The sequence below is a fragment of the Phalacrocorax aristotelis genome, chromosome 4 (assembly GCF_949628215.1).
Source record: "Phalacrocorax aristotelis chromosome 4, bGulAri2.1, whole genome shotgun sequence".
In the NCBI taxonomy this organism is placed as follows: domain Eukaryota; kingdom Metazoa; phylum Chordata; class Aves; order Suliformes; family Phalacrocoracidae; genus Phalacrocorax; species Phalacrocorax aristotelis.
This window is the reverse complement of record NC_134279.1, coordinates 74,084,684-74,102,320: the sequence shown is the minus strand read 5'-3', so window position 1 is coordinate 74,102,320 and position 17,637 is coordinate 74,084,684. Positions and strand designations below refer to the sequence as shown.

Below are 17,637 nucleotides of genomic sequence, written 5' to 3'. Positions count from 1 at the left end.
TAAGAAACAATAATGAATAGAGGAAGCAGAACCTGATACTCTGCCATCCTTCCTCCTCAGTTAAATCCTGTAGTCATCACGCTGTAGAACTAGATTCCCCCCCACCCCCCCCACCCCCACACTTGCTCCTCTGCTTCCATGACCTATTTCCTTTTTTTTTTATTCCCTGTCTGCCTGATATTCGGGCTTTTCAGGTGGAGGAGAAAGTGTCCCATCCAGGCACGCTTTAGTGAGTAGTCTAACTAGCCTGTTCCTGCACAGAAGGCCAACATGACCTCATCAAGTATTTCTGTTTTCTGTATTGACCTAGGGTGGGATACCTTTGTCCCCAGTGTTTGTCACTGGCTTCCTAGAAATCTCAGCTTACTGGTTGTTTTGGATAACCTCCATGAGACATTTAACTCTGCCTCTTCTGGTATGTTTTCAACCTAAGTACGTAACACCGAAACAGTTTCATGCTGAAGGCTAGGTGCTTAAGTCCTCTCTTTTTCTGTTCTTTGTCCTTAAAAGCACACAGGATTTGAAGACCCATGATGAACTTAAAACTGTTGGATGGCCTTGAGACTAATATTAGGGTTAGATGAAGCAAACTGGGATCAGAGTATATTTGTCTAAATAAAAAGGTTCCATTTTTACTTAATCTTTTTTCTGAATCTAACTAGAAACAGGCTGAAATAACTTAATCATAAATTAATTTCTAATGTTTGAATGTTGATGTGCCTGTTCTTAAAAGAAAAATTTAGCCCAGGACTTGCCTTTGCATTCCTCGTTTCAAGGAAATCACTCTTAGCAGTACTGCTGCGTGGTTTGGTGTCAGCAGCCAGCTGGTTAACGCTCTCCATTTCCCTCACTTTGACTTTTCTGCAAGATGTGGAGAAATAATGTGAAGGATTCTTTTTTGGTTTTGCCTTTTTTTGGGGGATGGGGAGGTAACTTTTATTACTGTTTTTTTAATTCTCAAAAGCCTCATTTATCTGTGCGTAGCCCCTTCTTGGATCTGTTAACACATCACTGTTGCTAGAAATTTTATTCTCGGGGAGGAGGAGGAAGGAACAACTCAGCTTGGAAAGATCTCAGTCATACAATAGGAGCATGGAGGAAATAGCAGAAGAAAGGATATAGCTAAATAAAACAAAAGTAACTTACTTTTTGGTGAGCAGGGAGGTCCTGGAGGAAAATTGGGAAACCATGGTGCCTTCCAGTGTCTGCTGTGAGAACCGTTCTAGGGCCTTGGATCTTATCTTCTCTGCTTGTGCCTGTTTTATAACACTGGGGACTAAAATGTAATATTTGTTATTAAGTTTTCTCTGCTGCCTAGAGAATTTAATTGAGTTAAAAATCTCCTGGTAGAAATGGCTAGTAATTTCCACCACTCCCACACATGCATCATCAGCAAATTAGGATCTAAGTCCTAAGCTGATCCACTGAAAGATCAATTGACTTGCATTTCTGTTGCTCCTAACACATATACAATGGATGTGTACTCTACTGTAGCAATTAATCCCTCAACCGGACTGTATCACTTACTTATTCTTTTCCGTATGGGTACTTCAAGTTGCCATCTTAGGCTGGAGAAACTAGTGCTCAGGTAGGCATGCTGTGCTGTAGGCTCTTGGATTCCTGTACTGAGCTACACTATTGACTTCCATTACTCTCCCTTAGGGGAAAGGAGAAGCAAACAGGATCCATTCGATTTTAGTCCTTCACTAAAAGGTTTTCTGTTCTAAAACATCATTTCTCTATCCAGAAACTAATTAACTGGAACTTCAATAGTTTGCCTAATTAGTCTAGCCCTACACCTCAGGATAACAGACCATTTCATGGCTAGGTCAAGCTTCCCATTCAGTTCATGCACGATTTCTGTTCTGTATTGCCCAGTAGGATTTTTAGCTTAGTTTGTTACCAGTTGAAGAAAGAAAGGTTTCGTAGTGATATATCAGACAGAAGAAAATACTACTAAGACACTGATTTTGTTGTAAACTGTTTAAGATGATAGCAGGAGTGGTAACTGCAAAAGCACTTGCTGGAACATGGCATTAATAACTGATTTATAAATTAAATGGCAGTCTGAAGCAATCTGAGATAAACTTCATTTCCACGAACGCTGTGCCATGTGACATCCAGTATGAGATTATATACTGATGCTTTCATTGAGAATAAAACATGTAAATATACAAAGTAAGTAGTATTAGACACTGCAGTTACTAAAATATGACTGTTGATTCCCCGATTATACAGGAAAATTATACTGTATACATGTGTGGCATTAGAACTTTGGAGGAGAAATTGATTTGCTTGTCACCTGCCTGATTAAGTCTCACAGTGTTATCTGAGGCACTCTTAAAATAGTAAATGTTATCTAAGTATTTCTAAGTACTCTTCCATTGTTTTAACAACTGTCAATCACTTTGGAGAGCTGTATAAAAATAAATTGGGACTTTTTGCACCATGTGTTTTTATACATTACAAACTTCCTGGAATCTATGAACACCCGTCTGTGCTACATACTTGACTGCTGAACCATGTTAGTTGTTTGGAAAACTTGTTTAAGGAAACAAGCTTTGTTTCTCAGTACTCATTTGTTAAAGTAAAATCTATGTTAAACTGTTTTTAATTATGCTACATTGCAGAACGATGGCCTCGCAGGAGCAGGTCTGGCCAGTCCCAATGAAGGCAATTGGAGCACAAAACCTTTTGACAATGCCTGGAGGAGTGACCAAATCAGGGTATCTTCATAAAAAAGGAGGCACCCAGCTACAGATCTTGAAGTGTAAGTTGAATGAGGTATTAACTAAATTAAATGTTTTAAATGCTTGCCTTTGGGGCAGTTAACACATTTCATGTTAGCAGACTATTTAATGAAGGTGTTCTTCCACTTTGTCTAATGGATTCCAGTTTTACTGGAATATATTTATAATGGTCCCATATTGAAAGAATTTCCTTTAATTGTTTTGGAATTGTAAATCTTAGATGACAAATGTGGTTGATTTTCTTTTACTTTGTTAAATCTCTTGTCTAGTCCTTCACAAGTAGGATTTTTAAGGACAGAAACAGATTCCTGGTATATGTATCAATTTCAAATACCCTTTTATAAAAGAAATTAGTACACAGCTTTTTTTTCCAGTTGGTTATTCTGTACTGGGAAAATATCCCCACCTCCTACCGCTGTTGTGAAATGGAAATTTTCTCACTGCCAACGTTAGGCTGTACTTAAAACCAGTAATTGTTTCTGAAACGGAAATCTATTTATGTGGAGAAAACTTACAATTTTGGGTTTATTTATATGCTATTCATTTGCTATCCCCATTTACAACTAAGCTATACTTACATAGTTAAGAACAAAGATTACTGCCTTTGGTAAAGGCAGGAATGTTGGCCCCTTTAAAAAAAGAAAATAAAACATGATTTTATTGGCAGCTTTATGTACTTGAGCTGAAAGATCAGAGGGAGGTACTGTCATGGTTTTGGGATGGACATAAATAGGTATTTGTAACCTGTGGCTACCTTTCCTCCCATTTTGTTTTAGGTTGCATTCTTATGTTAGTTTATTCCTCTAGTAAAGGAGCACAGGTGGAGGTGAGACCTGCAGTCTCTTAGGCTTCTTTTGAGGTTTTCAGATCAGCTGCCTCTCAAACGAGGGAAGGAAATACTACCCTTAATCCTGAAACTCTGTGAATGGACAGCTGTACCCTGTGGCTGGTCATCAACAAGCTGTCATTTAACTAGTTTGTGGTGTTCTATCATGATTAATAAGATTACTAAAATCTTGAACAATAATTCTACCCAAGTTGAGAGGTTCTAGTTAATGTGCTGCCTTTGTATTTATGTTTTGCTCACTTTTTTTCTTTATCTTTTCAGGGCCGTTGAGATTTGTGATTATCCATGAGGGATGTATTTACTATTTTAAGAGCAGCACATCTGCGTCTCCACAGGGTGCATTTTCTTTGAACGGTTACAACAGGTGGGTGCCAAAGAACGAACTTAACACCTAAGCTCCTTTTACTTCATTGAGGGGGCTATGGTTTTCATTTCCAACTAGGTTAAACTCAACTACATCAGTTGTTTGGTTTAAGCACTGATCTCAGATTCCAAGAGATATATTCCTTTCAAATTGTATATATGATGTTTCGTGTGCCTTGCAAGTGTATAGCCTTCATATTTTGTAAGTGAACTGGTAAAGCTGTTAAAATTGCAATGGGCTTACTTACAGAATTAATGCAGACTTTGCACATTCAGGCACATGTGGATTCTTTCAGACAAACAGTCTTCGTTCTCTTGTGATTTCAGTGATAGTCACAAAAATTAAAGGAATCGGAAAGGAATATTTATGGAGTTACTGATTCAGTAACACTAATTTGTGTCAAAATTGAATCAGCTACGGGAGTGATAAGTGAGAGGATGCATGTACAAAGTGTCTGACTCATTTTGCTGTATGTTACAAATCTTAATATTTGCTTTTCAAGTTGAAGACAAGTATAATGGCTTTCAAGCTAGCCAGTAATATCAGAATCTGACTGACTGCAGCATACATACAAGGCCTACTAATAGAAGTCCAACCTAACTTCAGGAAATTGCAGTTGTAATTGATGCTAAGAAAGCATTAATGAGAGAGAGAATGTAGAGAGATATCACATTATTCATCCTAACCACTGCCACTTTATTGTTTTTGTGAACATGTATGTTATTCTTGTACTGCATATTGCGCTCAGACTTCTGGAATAAGGAAATACCTATTATTAGAATGTGAGAACTCTCTAACTGACCACAACAGTGGCATATTTTATAGGAAGGCAGTTGTAAACATTGTAGCTAATTAAAGGTTCAAGATTAATTTGTATAAGCAACCTATACTGTAACTTGGCCATGACATTAGCTTCTGTAATCACATAATGTGAAAAATTCTAGGGAATTTGTAAATGCTAGGGACTGTCCCATTGCTTTTTATATATCCACATTCTAGCAGCCTTGTAGAGACCTTGGCTGGAATTGGGACCAGGTCTTGGTTAGTATTAGGCACAGACATAAGTGTTATTGAAAAAGAATTTGAAATTAAATAACTTGTTTAGAATTAGTAATTGCATAATATTGTGTCAATCTAAATAACAAGTCACTCTAAAGCTTCCCTGGACTTCTGTTTTGCAGTTTCCACTCAATAGCCTTTATGTGTTAAGAGTGGACAGGAGATGAGAAAGTTCTGCATTCACTAGTGACTCAAAATGTATAGTGATGCAAATTGCCAGTGTCCCTCCCAGCTGTACCACGGGTATTTCTCACTTTAACATCTCTATTAGCCTTACAGTAGTGAAATAACTTAGTTCCTTTTGTGGCTTTGCTTTGGGACTGGGCAGATGCAGAAAACCTCCAGCTTAAAAGTAGGATTGGGGTTCTAAAAAAGATGCAATTTCTAATTCTGAAATAATTTTGCAGTTGACATGGGTCTTAATGGCAGCTTCAGGGTGTTGATTAAATACATTTTATTCATAGAATGGTTTGGGCTGGAAGGGACCTTTAAAGGTCATCTACTCCAAACCCCCTGCGGTGAGCAGGGACATCTTCAACTAGATCAGGTTGCTCAGAGCCCCGTCCAACTTGACCCTGAATGTTTCCCGGGACGAGGCAGCTACCACCTCTCTGGGCAACTTCTGCCAGTGTTTCACCACCCTCATTGTAAAAAATTTCTTCCTTATATCTAGTCTGAATCTACCCTCTTTTAGTTCAAAACCATTATCCCTTGTCCTATCACAGCAGGCCCTTTAAAAAGTCTGTCCTCATCTTTCTTATAAGCCCCCTTTAAGTCCTGAAAGGCTGAAACAATGTTACCTAACCAAACGCCAAATGTCACTGATAATCTTTTCTCCTACGTTTACAAACTACTTTCCCAAAATATTAAGGACTTATGGAAATACTGTATTGTATGAGGAAAAATTGGTGAGTTAAAAAGTTCAGGGACAAGAAAGCAAGCCCTAATAATGATGGTAAACTTTAATCAGCTTTCTTTATGGCTTATACTGAATAAATCTTAGAAATGTTACTTTTAGACTACCCACAGTCTTAGGATTTTAGTCTCCTTACTTGTTCCAAAGCCTCATTTACAACCAAATTTTTGTGTGTGTAAGGAATTTCCTCATTTGAGACTCCTCGGGGCAAAAATAAAAAGGAACAAACATATCTAATGCAGTTTGTGAAAGAGGTTGAGTTATGCTTGTTTTAAAATAAAGAGGTACAAGAAAGTGTTTATAGGGGAAAAGTGGAAAATTAAGTTAACTTTTAATATTCTCATTTGTTTTCACGGACAACCTGTGTTCTGATTTCTCCTCTGTGCCTTTCTGAAGTAAGGATCACAGGCAACCTAAATACTCTTTGCCATGGTGTGAAGCTTGTGAACTAATGCAATGCATTAAAGTATTGTACAGGTGAAAACATCCATTTCTAAGTCTGGCTGATGGTTTAATTTGTGCTTCTCCTGTCAGTGCTGTTGCATTGTCCTTTCTACCACATTAATGGAGAAATACAAAAAATGCACATAGGGGGATTTTGGTGGTGTTTTCCTGGGCTTGGGGGTTATTTTTGGTAAGGTAAAACTAGCTGGTAAAACTGTTTTCTGTCAGAGCTTTATGATTTTCAGAGCTGAATTAACTTTATAGAGTAAGGTTTTTATGTATTGGTTGTTCTGTTTCTCAGGGTTATGCGGGCAGCTGAGGAGACAACATCAAACAATGTGTTTCCTTTCAAGTTAGTTCACATTAGCAAGAAGCACAGGACGTGGTTTTTTTCAGCTTCTTCTGAAGATGAAAGAAAGGTAACTTTCTTTTTCTTCTGCAATGTAATTTTCCTTGAAGCAGAAAGTGAATCTTGGACTTCCCCAGAATCTAAATGGACTGGATGCGCAGCTGGCACTGAAATCTGTACACAGAGTTCTTTGGGCTCCTCTGAAAATCATGTCTGAAGTTTAGCTGTTAAGTTAGTGTTAGTTCAAGTTGTAATTTAGGGAATGGCTATAAGTGACGCACCAAATGTCATGCTTTTCTCCATATTGCTCATTTTATTTTTAGCCAAGGAACAAATATTTGTACATTAAAGCTTTGATAAAGTATGAAAACTGTTTAGTGAAATCTGACCTGTAAACATACTATGAACAATTACCTGGCTTTAGAAATAACAGCTTGAAATTTGCAAACTGAAAGTTTAATATTTTAATATTAATATGTCGTGGTTTAACCCTAGCCAGCAGCTAAGCACCATACAGCCCCGCTCACTCACGCCCCCACAGTGGGATGGGGGAGAGAATCAGAAAAGTAAAAGTGAGAAAACTCGTGGGTTGAGATAGACAGTTTAACAGGCAAAGCAAAAGCCATGCAAGCAAAGCAAACCAAGGAATTAATTCACTACTTCCCGTGGGCAGGCAGGTGTTCAGCCATCTCCAGGAAAGCAGGGCTCCATCACATGTAACGGTTACTTGGGAAGACAAACACCACCACTCCAAACGTCCCCCCCTTCCCCCTTCCTCCCCCAGCTTTATATGCTGATCATGATATCATATGGTATGGAATATCCCTTTGGTCAGTTGGGGTCAGCTGTCCTGGCTGTGCCCCCTCCCAGCTCCTTGTGCCCCCGGCAGAGCATGGGAAGCTGAACTAGTCCTTGACTAGTGTAAGCACGGCTTAGCAACAACTAAAACATCTCCACGTTATCACCACTGTTTCCAGCACAAATCCAAAACATCGCTATAAGAAGAAAATTAACACTATCCCAGCCAAAACCAGGACAATTCTTAGAGCATTTTAGATAGTCAAAACATTTGGACTGATAAGCACTCTGTGTGTATATGAACTCAGGGATAAACACTGTTTCAGTGTAGGCGCCTTGCACAGTTACTCTGTGCTCACAGAGGACAGAGACTGTGCATCTTTGTTTAATGATTTAAAGGTGGATGTGTTGAATGTTGTGTTTTCATTCTTATGTAGAACTGGATGCTATCCCTGAGGAGGGAAATTGATCACTACCATGAGAAGAAAGAAACAATAACAGAATTCAGGTATCAACCCTTAATCTTCATTTGCTTTCATCTCTTTTGCACTAGCTCTTGCCAATGGTGTTTTAGGCTCTTTGCACCTACAGGTAATTTACCGTTCAATAAAAACAGGTGCAGTAAGGCCCAAGAATGAAGGGCCTTCCTAACACATAGTTTAAAGAATAGCAAGACAAAAAAATAAGAGAACTGTAAATGTCAGCTTTATGTAAAAGAAAAACTTCAAAATGACAGCAGCAACATACCTGGCTATTAAATGGGAAATAGGAACAGACGACTGCTCCTTTTTCAGCATTTCTTTCCAGTGCTGCAGTCCTAAAAGGCATGTTTACTGTCCCAAGACCCATAGCACAGTGATGCAGAAGGTACTTCGTTCTCTCTTGCAGTGACTCTGGTTCTGATGCAGACAGCTTCTATGGCTCAGTAGAACGTCCCATTGATATCAAGTATTCTCATCATTCAGCAGATAATGAAGGTAACAAATTTAGGCACTGATAAATAAGACTGATTTGCTTGCTTATTTATTTCTTCTGGATTCTGCAGGAACTACTCCCATAGCTTAAGCAAACTGATCCAATTTGCAACTATAAACTCTTGTTTTTACAAGGTGTGTACCTGTTGAAATTTTAAATTGGAAGCAGATATTGTGTGCCATAAAAAAATCAGTAAAAAAATTATAACTAAAACTCAGATCTTTCAAGGCGTCTGATACCCTAAAAATATTATTTTTTCATTAAGACTGCATGTTGGAGAGTTTGCAGATCTAGCAAAAAGAGAAAACTTTTGAGTATGTCCATAGGTCATAGTGTAGAAATACAAAGTGGTCTGTCTTGTTATAATTGAAATTATTGACAATAATTGAATATAATTATAATAATAGGATATTAGTCGCTTGAAAGTATGTCTGAAACCATGCAGAGACAATTCAGTAAAATGTTGTGGAACTAATTACTTCCTATCTAGACTGTAAAATTAATTCACCTGGCCGGCAAATCAAGCAGTCACCCACACTGGGATGTTGTTGTATCTGTGTTGTAGTCTGTTCAGTATGAAACAGAATTGATCGTCTTTCCAGTTCAGGCAGACCTTACGTCAGGCATAGGATGGGCCTAAGTGAAACATGTAGGATAACATTGTTCAATGACTTTCAAACTGAGGAACTTTTTAAAGTAAGGCTCTAAAAATCTCATTCTTAGCATAGCCTTTTTTATTCAAAGTTTGATACCTGTTCATTGCTGTAGTTGTTTCACAGTAAACAGTTCTGGCTGAGCATGTTTATTTTTTAATTAGAAGTGAGGACACTACAGAAAGCCTGTTAGGTAGGCCTTCACAGCTTAGTTCAGCAACTGTCTTCCTCATCAAGAAATGCATTAATAAAATCCAACATGAGCAGCTTCACCTCAAGGCTCACCATAGTTTCTTCACTAGGCATTTTCCCATCTGCCCTTTCAGATCTCTAAGGGCAGGGCTGATGGGAGCAAGTACTCTCATTTCCTGAAAGGAAATTCCTCACTATTTTTCCTGAGTAGGACAAGAAGGCAGGAGTGAGTCTTTTTTAGGAAATCCGGTTCAGTTGCTGCAAAGCAGAGGAAAATAGACTTACTGGCATTTCATGTAGGATTGTGATTGAGTACTTCTGTGTCTATGGGAGGGGAGGGTCGTATGCCATACGAATCATGCTAAGAGGCCTAGCAGGAGTTGAAATTAGGAAAATTAGAAGAGCTAACTGATTTTTATCAGATACTCTTTATTTTAAAAAAAAATGCATTTCTCTGGGGAAATACTGCATGTTGTCCTTGAGGCTCCTGTCATAGTCAATGATGAGAATTTACTGCCTAGAAGTAGCATGTTTTTCATGTCTTGATTATTCTGACTTAAAGACAACGTTGAAACCATTTAAGCTATTTGTTGTGGTGAATTTTTTTGTCGCCAGAGCAAGGCAAAAGAATTTTTTTGTAGATTGCTAGGCTTGCTTAGGGGCTTCCGTATTGCAAAAACATCAGTGTTTCTGTGTTAGGTTTTGGGGCTTGTTTTTTTTTTTTTCCCGCAACTGTTTTTGCCAGTGCATCCATGTAGTTGTCTCTGCAGCTGATTTGAGATTTTTCTTGGGAAGGCTATAACACTAGAGGGTGTCACCAGAAAGTAAATTTTAACTTGAAAAATGGAAAAAAATTTAATGTGCAGTGTAGATGATCTCCCACTGTTCTAAGCAATGGCTTTCTTATTTGACATCAAAATTTAAGGAAACATCTATTCTAAATAGCACAGAGGTGGACCAACATTTTTAATTTTTTTCACCTCTTTAAAAAATAAAAAAGCCAACAACAAACAAAACTAAAACAAACAAAAACCCCAAAACCCAAAACTGAAAAATACTTTTATATTAAAAAGCAGTAGGTACTCAGTACTCTTCCCTGGTTCCAGGAGTACTTCCCAGAATCTGACACATTGATTTATTTTTACTTCTAATCTGCAGATTACGACCAGGAGGAAGAGGAGGAGTCTTACTTGCAGCCAGATACTTCTGACATGGTGAAAGATGGTGTGTGATTTCTTTTATTCCGTTCACAAAAGGCCACCAATGAAGGGACTATTCATGTAGAATGCCAGATTATTTTTTTGGCTTGGTCATATCTTAATGGGTATCTAATCTTCAGGGGTGTTTGGGGTCATGAGGTCCTAGTAACAGCAGTTACAATTTAGAGTGTTACATGCCTTTAAGGGCAGGTTTTCTTGCAGGCCTCCTGCCCTGGAAGGACTTGTATCTGGTCATTAGTCTGGAGGAGGGGTAATGCTTTTAACGTAGTCTTTCTTTTCTTGATTTTTAGCAAAGGGAAACTGCAAAATCATTATAAGCCATGCCTGAATAAAAAATGCAGTAGTTTGCCACACATAACATTCAGAATTGTGCTGTAAGTTAAACGCTTATGCAGTATTTTGGGTACTATCAGACCAGACACCAATGAAATACCTTAAATCACATGGAAAATAAATTTGAAAAGTCAAGTTTCTTGACATACTGTATATCCCCTCAATGTCATGTGTTTTGGATGTTTTCTCTGTGTAGATATGGTCCTACCCCCAGCCTACCCACCTCCACCAGTTCCTCATGTCAGAAAAGCTGCCTACTCAGAATCACGGGCAAATTCCTTTGCTGGCAAATCTACTGTGCCAGTACCACCACCTCCTCCTAAAAGAAGCTTACCTGACTTCAAATTAGAAGATTTCTTACACGTGAGAGAACCCCAGTTACAGTGCCGAGCTGAACCTAACCTAAAGATTCAATCCGCAAGCTGGAGACTAAGCGAACAGCTGCCCCCGGTACCCCCTCTACCTCCTTTCAAAAAGCCTGTGTGTGTCAAAGAATCTTGCTCATTGCCTCCGGAGCCTCTGCCTCTAGCTCAAGTTCTTCCTACTCCAGAAGGATGTGAGAAGCTAAAAACTTTAAACCTTTCACCACGAACTCCTCCTCCACTACCAAGCAGTAAACCCAAGCTGTCACAGTTTACTGAAAATCCAGTCGAGCCCAAAGTGCCAAGAGAACATGGTAAACCTGGACTGTTTGTGCCACCAGTGCTCCCAAAGCCACCTGTGCCAAGCCACCTGCCCCCTGGAATGAAGCCCAGAGCAGAGAAGTCTTCATGTCCCCAGTTACAGTAAGAATGAAAATATAATGCTGTATGAAATTTTTCCATTGCGTATTAGTTAGCTCATTGACAGACATATTTCTCAGATTCACAATGACATCTGTTCCTCTTCCCTGCGCCATCCCTCTTTTCTTCAGTGTTGTGCTTTTTGGCCTCTGTATTTATTACTTGAAAAGTTTGCAATGAGTTCAGCTTCTGAAATAGTTCAGAAAGAATAGTAGATAAGCTAAACTTTAAAAGAAATTGCACCAACATTTTGTAGTTCATTTGTTTTCAGGTCTGGCTTGAAAGCTTAAAAGCCTTTGATTACAGTGAATAAGAAGCCTTTATGTCAGAACCTCAGCAAACTGCAAAAACAATAAAACAATTTTAGGCTTCTGTGGAGATAGGAAATGTGTTTCGTTTTATATAAAGATCAGCTGTAGTAAGGGACGTGGAAGTATTTATGGTGGTGAGTCAGATGAAAATATTTTTGTCAGTTGGATCGTTTAGCAGCTCTGAAGAACAAGTAGTAAACTCTTTAAAGACAGTACAAGGAAGGCAGCGATATACTGGAGTGAGTCCAGTGGAAGGCCACCAAGATATTTGGGCTTTAGTGCATGATATGTAAGAAGGGGCTGAGAGAAGTGGGTTTATTCAACCTTTAGGAAGGCTAATGGGAGATGACTGCTGTCTACAACTACTTAATGAGTGGGTATGGGGAAGACAGAGCCAGACCTCAGAGGTCTGTGGTGATAGGATAAGAGGCAACAGGCAGAAGTCACAACCTAGGAAATTACAGTTAGATATTAGGAAAAACTATTCACCATGTGGGTAGTGAAACACCAGAACAGGTTGCTGTGGAAAGGCTGTGGAATCTCCGTCCTTAGAGATACTCAAAACTTGACTGGACACAGCTTCCTGAGCTACTGACCTAGTTAGACCTGCTTTGTGCAGGAGCTTGGAATAAATGATCTCTAGAAGTCCCTTCCAACCTAAGTTAAGCTGTGATTTGGGACCTAACTGACTTGCTCTTCAATTCTAGTTTTATTATCCCTTCAGTGTTTTGTGTATAATTGTTCTGTTTGCCTGTGGAGATGTCCTTCAGTTTTTGTTCTGTTTCTGCCAGGAGATCACCACCAGATGGACAGAGTTTTAGAAGCTTCTCAGCTGAAAAACCAGCACTACCCTCCAAGCCAAACCAACCTGATGATGACTCTGATGACGACTATGAAAAAGTAAGATCAAGCAGATGATCCATTCTCAAATAGTATTTTTTCTTGCTTATGTATACTTTCGGGAATGTTTTAAATGCATATTTCAGGGAGAAAAAAAAACTACAACCTTCTGAAAACACAGTGCTGTGTGGGGTAGTTTTGGCTTGTCGGTGTTTTGGGGGTGGCAGTTTGAGCTTTAAGGAATACCTTGATAAATTCTGGATTTTAATATTGGATGTAAAGGAGGAAGGAACATAAAGTAAAGATTAAATCACCATTAATAATTTCAGATACTGATGGCTGTAGCTTATTTGCATAAAAAGTTGCTAGCATTTTGACTTCTCATTGACTTACACAGTGATTTATTTTCTGCGTGTTTTCTTACAGATTGGGCTGCCTCCTTCAGTGTTTCTTAATATCTCTGAATCCTTCGAAGTCGAAAGGTAGAATGTGACTTTAAAGCATTCTTTACAAGTCCTACAAAAACTTGCACTGAACAGTAGTCCAAAGATCATTTTGATAGGCACAATTTGTGTTTAGAAAAACAATAAAAGTATTCAGATTCCTTTATTATGAAACTCAGTTTTTAGGGGAGTTAGTTCAGTGCTCATGTATCAATTGAAAATGCATACTACTTGCAAGGTGATTTTGCTCCACCTGGAGAAGCTTGTTCTGCCAGGATGCTACTTGGGACAGAAAGTCAGATCATCTGTGCTGTGTTGCTGGGTCAGATGCTAGAACAGTGAAATTCTTTCAGCTGTGATGTACTATGAATTATTGCAACTGAAATAGAGACTTATAATACGAATTTTAAGAATCCAGGCATTTAACTTATCTGACGCGTAAAATGCTAATATATGTAATTTCTGTATTATTTTTAGGACATTTAAAGCTAGTAGCCCACGGGGACAACCACAAAATGGATTGTACTGTATTAGGAACTCATCTACTAAGCCTGGAAAGGTAACTTGCAATTACTGAATCGACTCCCCAAGAACCTTCTTGGTTTAGAGATACTGTATCTTATATATGATAAAGTACTTAATTTATGTGTGCTCTTTCCTTAAAACAAGACAATCTGAGACAATCACTACCGTAACGTCAGTGATTTTCTTTTTTTAGGCTGGATTGTAGCTAATTTCTTAATACATTGCCTTAGAAGAGCTTATTAGCATAGACTGAATATGTTGCATTTTTCTTCAAGGTATTGGTGGTATGGGATGAATGTGCAGAAAAAGTGAGAAACTACAGAATCTTTGAAAAGGTTAGTAGTTGCACTATGTGCATACGTGTATGTATGTGTATGTATATACATGAGATCCATGTATGTATGTGTGTAAAGCGTGCATGTGTATAGGTATATATTGGAATTAACAAGTTAAAGTCTAAACTTCTTCCCGTTCCTAAAAGTAAAAATAAGCTGATCTACAAATACCTGGTCTAGGATGACAGTCCAAGCACTCAGATCTGGGCTTTCTAGTTGCTATATTGTGCAACAGACAAACTAGCTGTAAACATTCACATCTACATTTTGGCTCCAGTTGAACCCTAAAGGAAGGAATATTAAATTCCTGAGCTTAATTTGGACATGTTGATATAAGTGGCTAGTTTGCAAGGCAGTCACTTGTTTGAAAGAACCTTCTTAGTTCTGATCATGATGTTTTGGGGTTGTGGGGTTTTTTTAGCTTTGAGTTGGAAAAATTCTTGTCAATGATTACATGCGGTTTTGTTCTACAACAGGATTGCAAGTTTTACCTGGATTCAGACATCATGTTTTTGGACATGGGAAGTTTGGTTGAATACTACAGCACTCATGTCTTACCTAGTCATGACAGCCTGATTCTTCGGTGTCCTTATGGTTACTCTAAACCAAGGTGACGTGACTGGCATAGTTCACTGACACTTAGAACAGATGGACTCTCTACTGCCCTTAAATTCAACATGGACTCCTGCCGCTTTTGGACATCCCATTGTTTGCACACTGAAACTGAGTCTGATTCAACCGTTTATTCTCACACAGATTGTATACAGACTCCATTTAATGAACTCGTGGTAAAACCTTACAATCCAGATCAGTGGATTTTATGGCCTTTTCTTTTAAAAAGATCTGAACTGATTATGCTGTGAAAGCTGCCCGTGATACCTACATCTTTTATAAAACTGCTGCTATTACTAATCTCCTTGGAATGTGGAAGATGGATGTGAACAAAGAAGTGGTCTGAATACAATACAGAAAAGGGAGGCTTCTGAAAGTATATCAGAAGTCACTTGTGACAGGAGATACTAATACTCTGACTTGAAGGTATTACTCCTTAAGTCAGCACTGGTGCTCAACTGAGAGGTTTTGTATTACTTGTATAGTTGATGTGTAAATAATGAAGACTTCTGTGCAAATAATTTGGTTTACTACAGGTAAAGAGGATCAGGAAATGTGGCTTTTTTTTAAGCGACCTCATATGTAAATGTAACTTCTGATTACAATGTCTGCAGTGATCAGTATCAGGGTACTATCCAACTGATACGGTTATGCCATGCCATATATTACTTCATGACATGCATTTCAGATAGGTGTGGAGTAATATTGACCTGGCTTTCATAGGAGCCCCATTACTTAGTCCTGAACTAGGTAGGTGCCACTAGTATTTTTAATGTATGAGAAAACTACTTAAGATTGAGGGGGAAGGGAGGGGTTTTTTTGAATACCCCAGATTCTGACTAGCAGTTTTCTCTCACATTGCCATCATCAAAGGCTCTTCAAAACAAAAAACCCTGAAACCATGAGTGTGATGCTACTATCGCTCCGTAAATCTTCGTGGTCAGTCTCTTAGGATCGGGTTGCCAGCCCATTGCATTCTGTTCTGTTCTAGGGCAAAACATACTGCCTTAGTCTACTTTTTGTAGTTCAGCAAGAATTTTTCCATTATTACAAACCGAGTAGCGATGGTAGTTGCATATAAAATAAAACCTGTTTTTAACATACTATTAGCACTGTCAGACTATCAGTGATACGCATTAGCAGGGTGTTTGTAATATTTGTTCCTGAATATTTTGGGGACAGGTATCCTAAAACCAAGGGCTTGATATTTATGCCAAAATTACCCTATTCCTATATTTGAATAAAAAAGAAAAATCTGTTTTAATGACCTCTTAAGTATCTTTGATTCTGATAAGTACTAGTATAATGGTCTCATAGCTTTACTAATGTTTACAAGACTTACAGTAATTTTTTTAAAAAAATCTTGTTACTCCTGAAACAGAAGGTATCTAGTTTGTCAGTCTGAACCTGTATCCACAAATGTCACTTTTTTGTTACCTTTTCAAAGTTTACAATGTCAGTTTTAATCTTGTTGCAGTTAGATGGTCATAACTTTAAAAATGTAAACAAAACCATTACACCAGAAGATTTTTCTGTTTTATGAAAACAGTAAACCAGGATTTAATCCCTAAGGGATTTTTCTTAATAAAGAGATGTAAAATTAGGACCACACATAGAGGCAGAGTTCCTTGCCTCAATTCCTATCTTTTGCAAGAGACACAGACATTGACAATATCGGTCTTTTGATCCCTGTTCCTGCTGTAGTAGGTTCTATGTGCATAAAGAATATGCAGTACTTAAATTTCAGATTTTGTTGAACATTGGATATTCTAAGTTTCTAATTCCTTTTATTTTAAGTGAGTATCCCTGTGGTTCACTACCCTGATGTGATCCACTCTGTCAAGAATGGTCAGCCAAGAAAGCATTTAAAAATGCTTTCGGTGTATCAATACATGTATATCAGAGCAAGTTCTAGTTTTCTTGCAGTATTTACACGTACTGTTTATGGAGTGAATTTTTCTCTGTCTGGGAATAATTGACTTCGTGTCACGACAGTTGTACAGGATGTTCTCTTTGGAGCCCTATTCAGATATCTAAATTTTTTTTGCGGCCATACATAGTATACTCTTAAGATTTTTAATCTATAAAAATGCATATGTCATCCAATACATATAAAACGTAACACTGCCTTTACCTGTGTAATACAAGGTTTGCAAATATGTAAATTTTTGTGTTAATTTCCTTTTTTATATAAATGTATATATTTCTGAAATGGATAAACATTCAGTGCCAGTTCACTTAATTTTGTGCTGTCGTCCTTAACTTTGTGGGTGTGTGTTTTAATTCTTTTACTTGTAGTTGTGTTAAATAGCACTTGATTCTTCTAACCATGATGTTAGAATAATTTGTTTTCAGCCCCCTTAAGGAGCAAATCTTCATGTAAGTAACAAGTTTGGCATTCTGGTCATCGGGCAGTGGGGCTGGGGTGAAAATTACCCATTTTCCATTTACTTCAAAGTTACCTGAGTGCAGCTTTGAGGACTGAAGTATTCATTTTATCTACGGACACAAAATACAAATACGACTGTAATAAAAAGAGCATCTCGGAGGAACAAAAATGTTTGAGCAAGAAACCAAGCCTCCAAAGGTGTTCTTCAGGAGCCTGCTTGGCAAAAGGGGGCCTTCCCATTTCCCAGCACCTTATATCCCTCCTGCTCAGAAATGTCAGTGTAACCTGGTAGGTTTACGCCAGTCGGTTAGTACAAGCACAGTAGGCTCACAACCTGGTAGGTTAACATCTCCAGAGTTCAAGGTGGGAGGTGCAGGTAAAAGGACATGCTAGGTGATCCCCTCATCCCTCCAGAAACAGGTAGAAGGGTTCCAAACAAATCTGCAATCACTCACATACACTCTTCCAAGTCGTCTTGCTCCTAAGTGCTCTTCGAGTCT

General features: G+C 38.3%; 1 protein-coding gene across 8 annotated transcripts in view; it reads left to right on the top strand.

Annotated features, from left to right (window-relative positions):
• The window catches only part of SH3BP2 (SH3 domain binding protein 2), a 41,024-nt gene extending 24,034 nt beyond the window's left edge, over window positions 1-16,990 (top strand). For 7 of the 8 annotated variants that reach the window (XM_075092018.1, XM_075092020.1, XM_075092021.1 and 4 more), the window contains 12 exons: window positions 2,631-2,770; window positions 3,859-3,961; window positions 6,682-6,799; window positions 7,965-8,035; window positions 8,416-8,504; window positions 10,506-10,571; window positions 11,097-11,685; window positions 12,785-12,893; window positions 13,260-13,315; window positions 13,754-13,835; window positions 14,077-14,136; window positions 14,613-16,990. In XM_075092018.1, the coding sequence (XP_074948119.1) occupies window positions 2,631-2,770; window positions 3,859-3,961; window positions 6,682-6,799; window positions 7,965-8,035; window positions 8,416-8,504; window positions 10,506-10,571; window positions 11,097-11,685; window positions 12,785-12,893; window positions 13,260-13,315; window positions 13,754-13,835; window positions 14,077-14,136; window positions 14,613-14,750 (1,621 nt within the window). In that variant the 3' untranslated portion in view covers window positions 14,751-16,990. The remainder of the gene's footprint in view (window positions 1-2,630; window positions 2,771-3,858; window positions 3,962-6,681; window positions 6,800-7,964; window positions 8,036-8,415; window positions 8,505-10,505; window positions 10,572-11,096; window positions 11,686-12,784; window positions 12,894-13,259; window positions 13,316-13,753; window positions 13,836-14,076; window positions 14,137-14,612) is intronic. The other variant, XM_075092017.1, reaches the window with a different exon arrangement.
• Window positions 16,991-17,637: the final 647 nt, after the last annotated feature.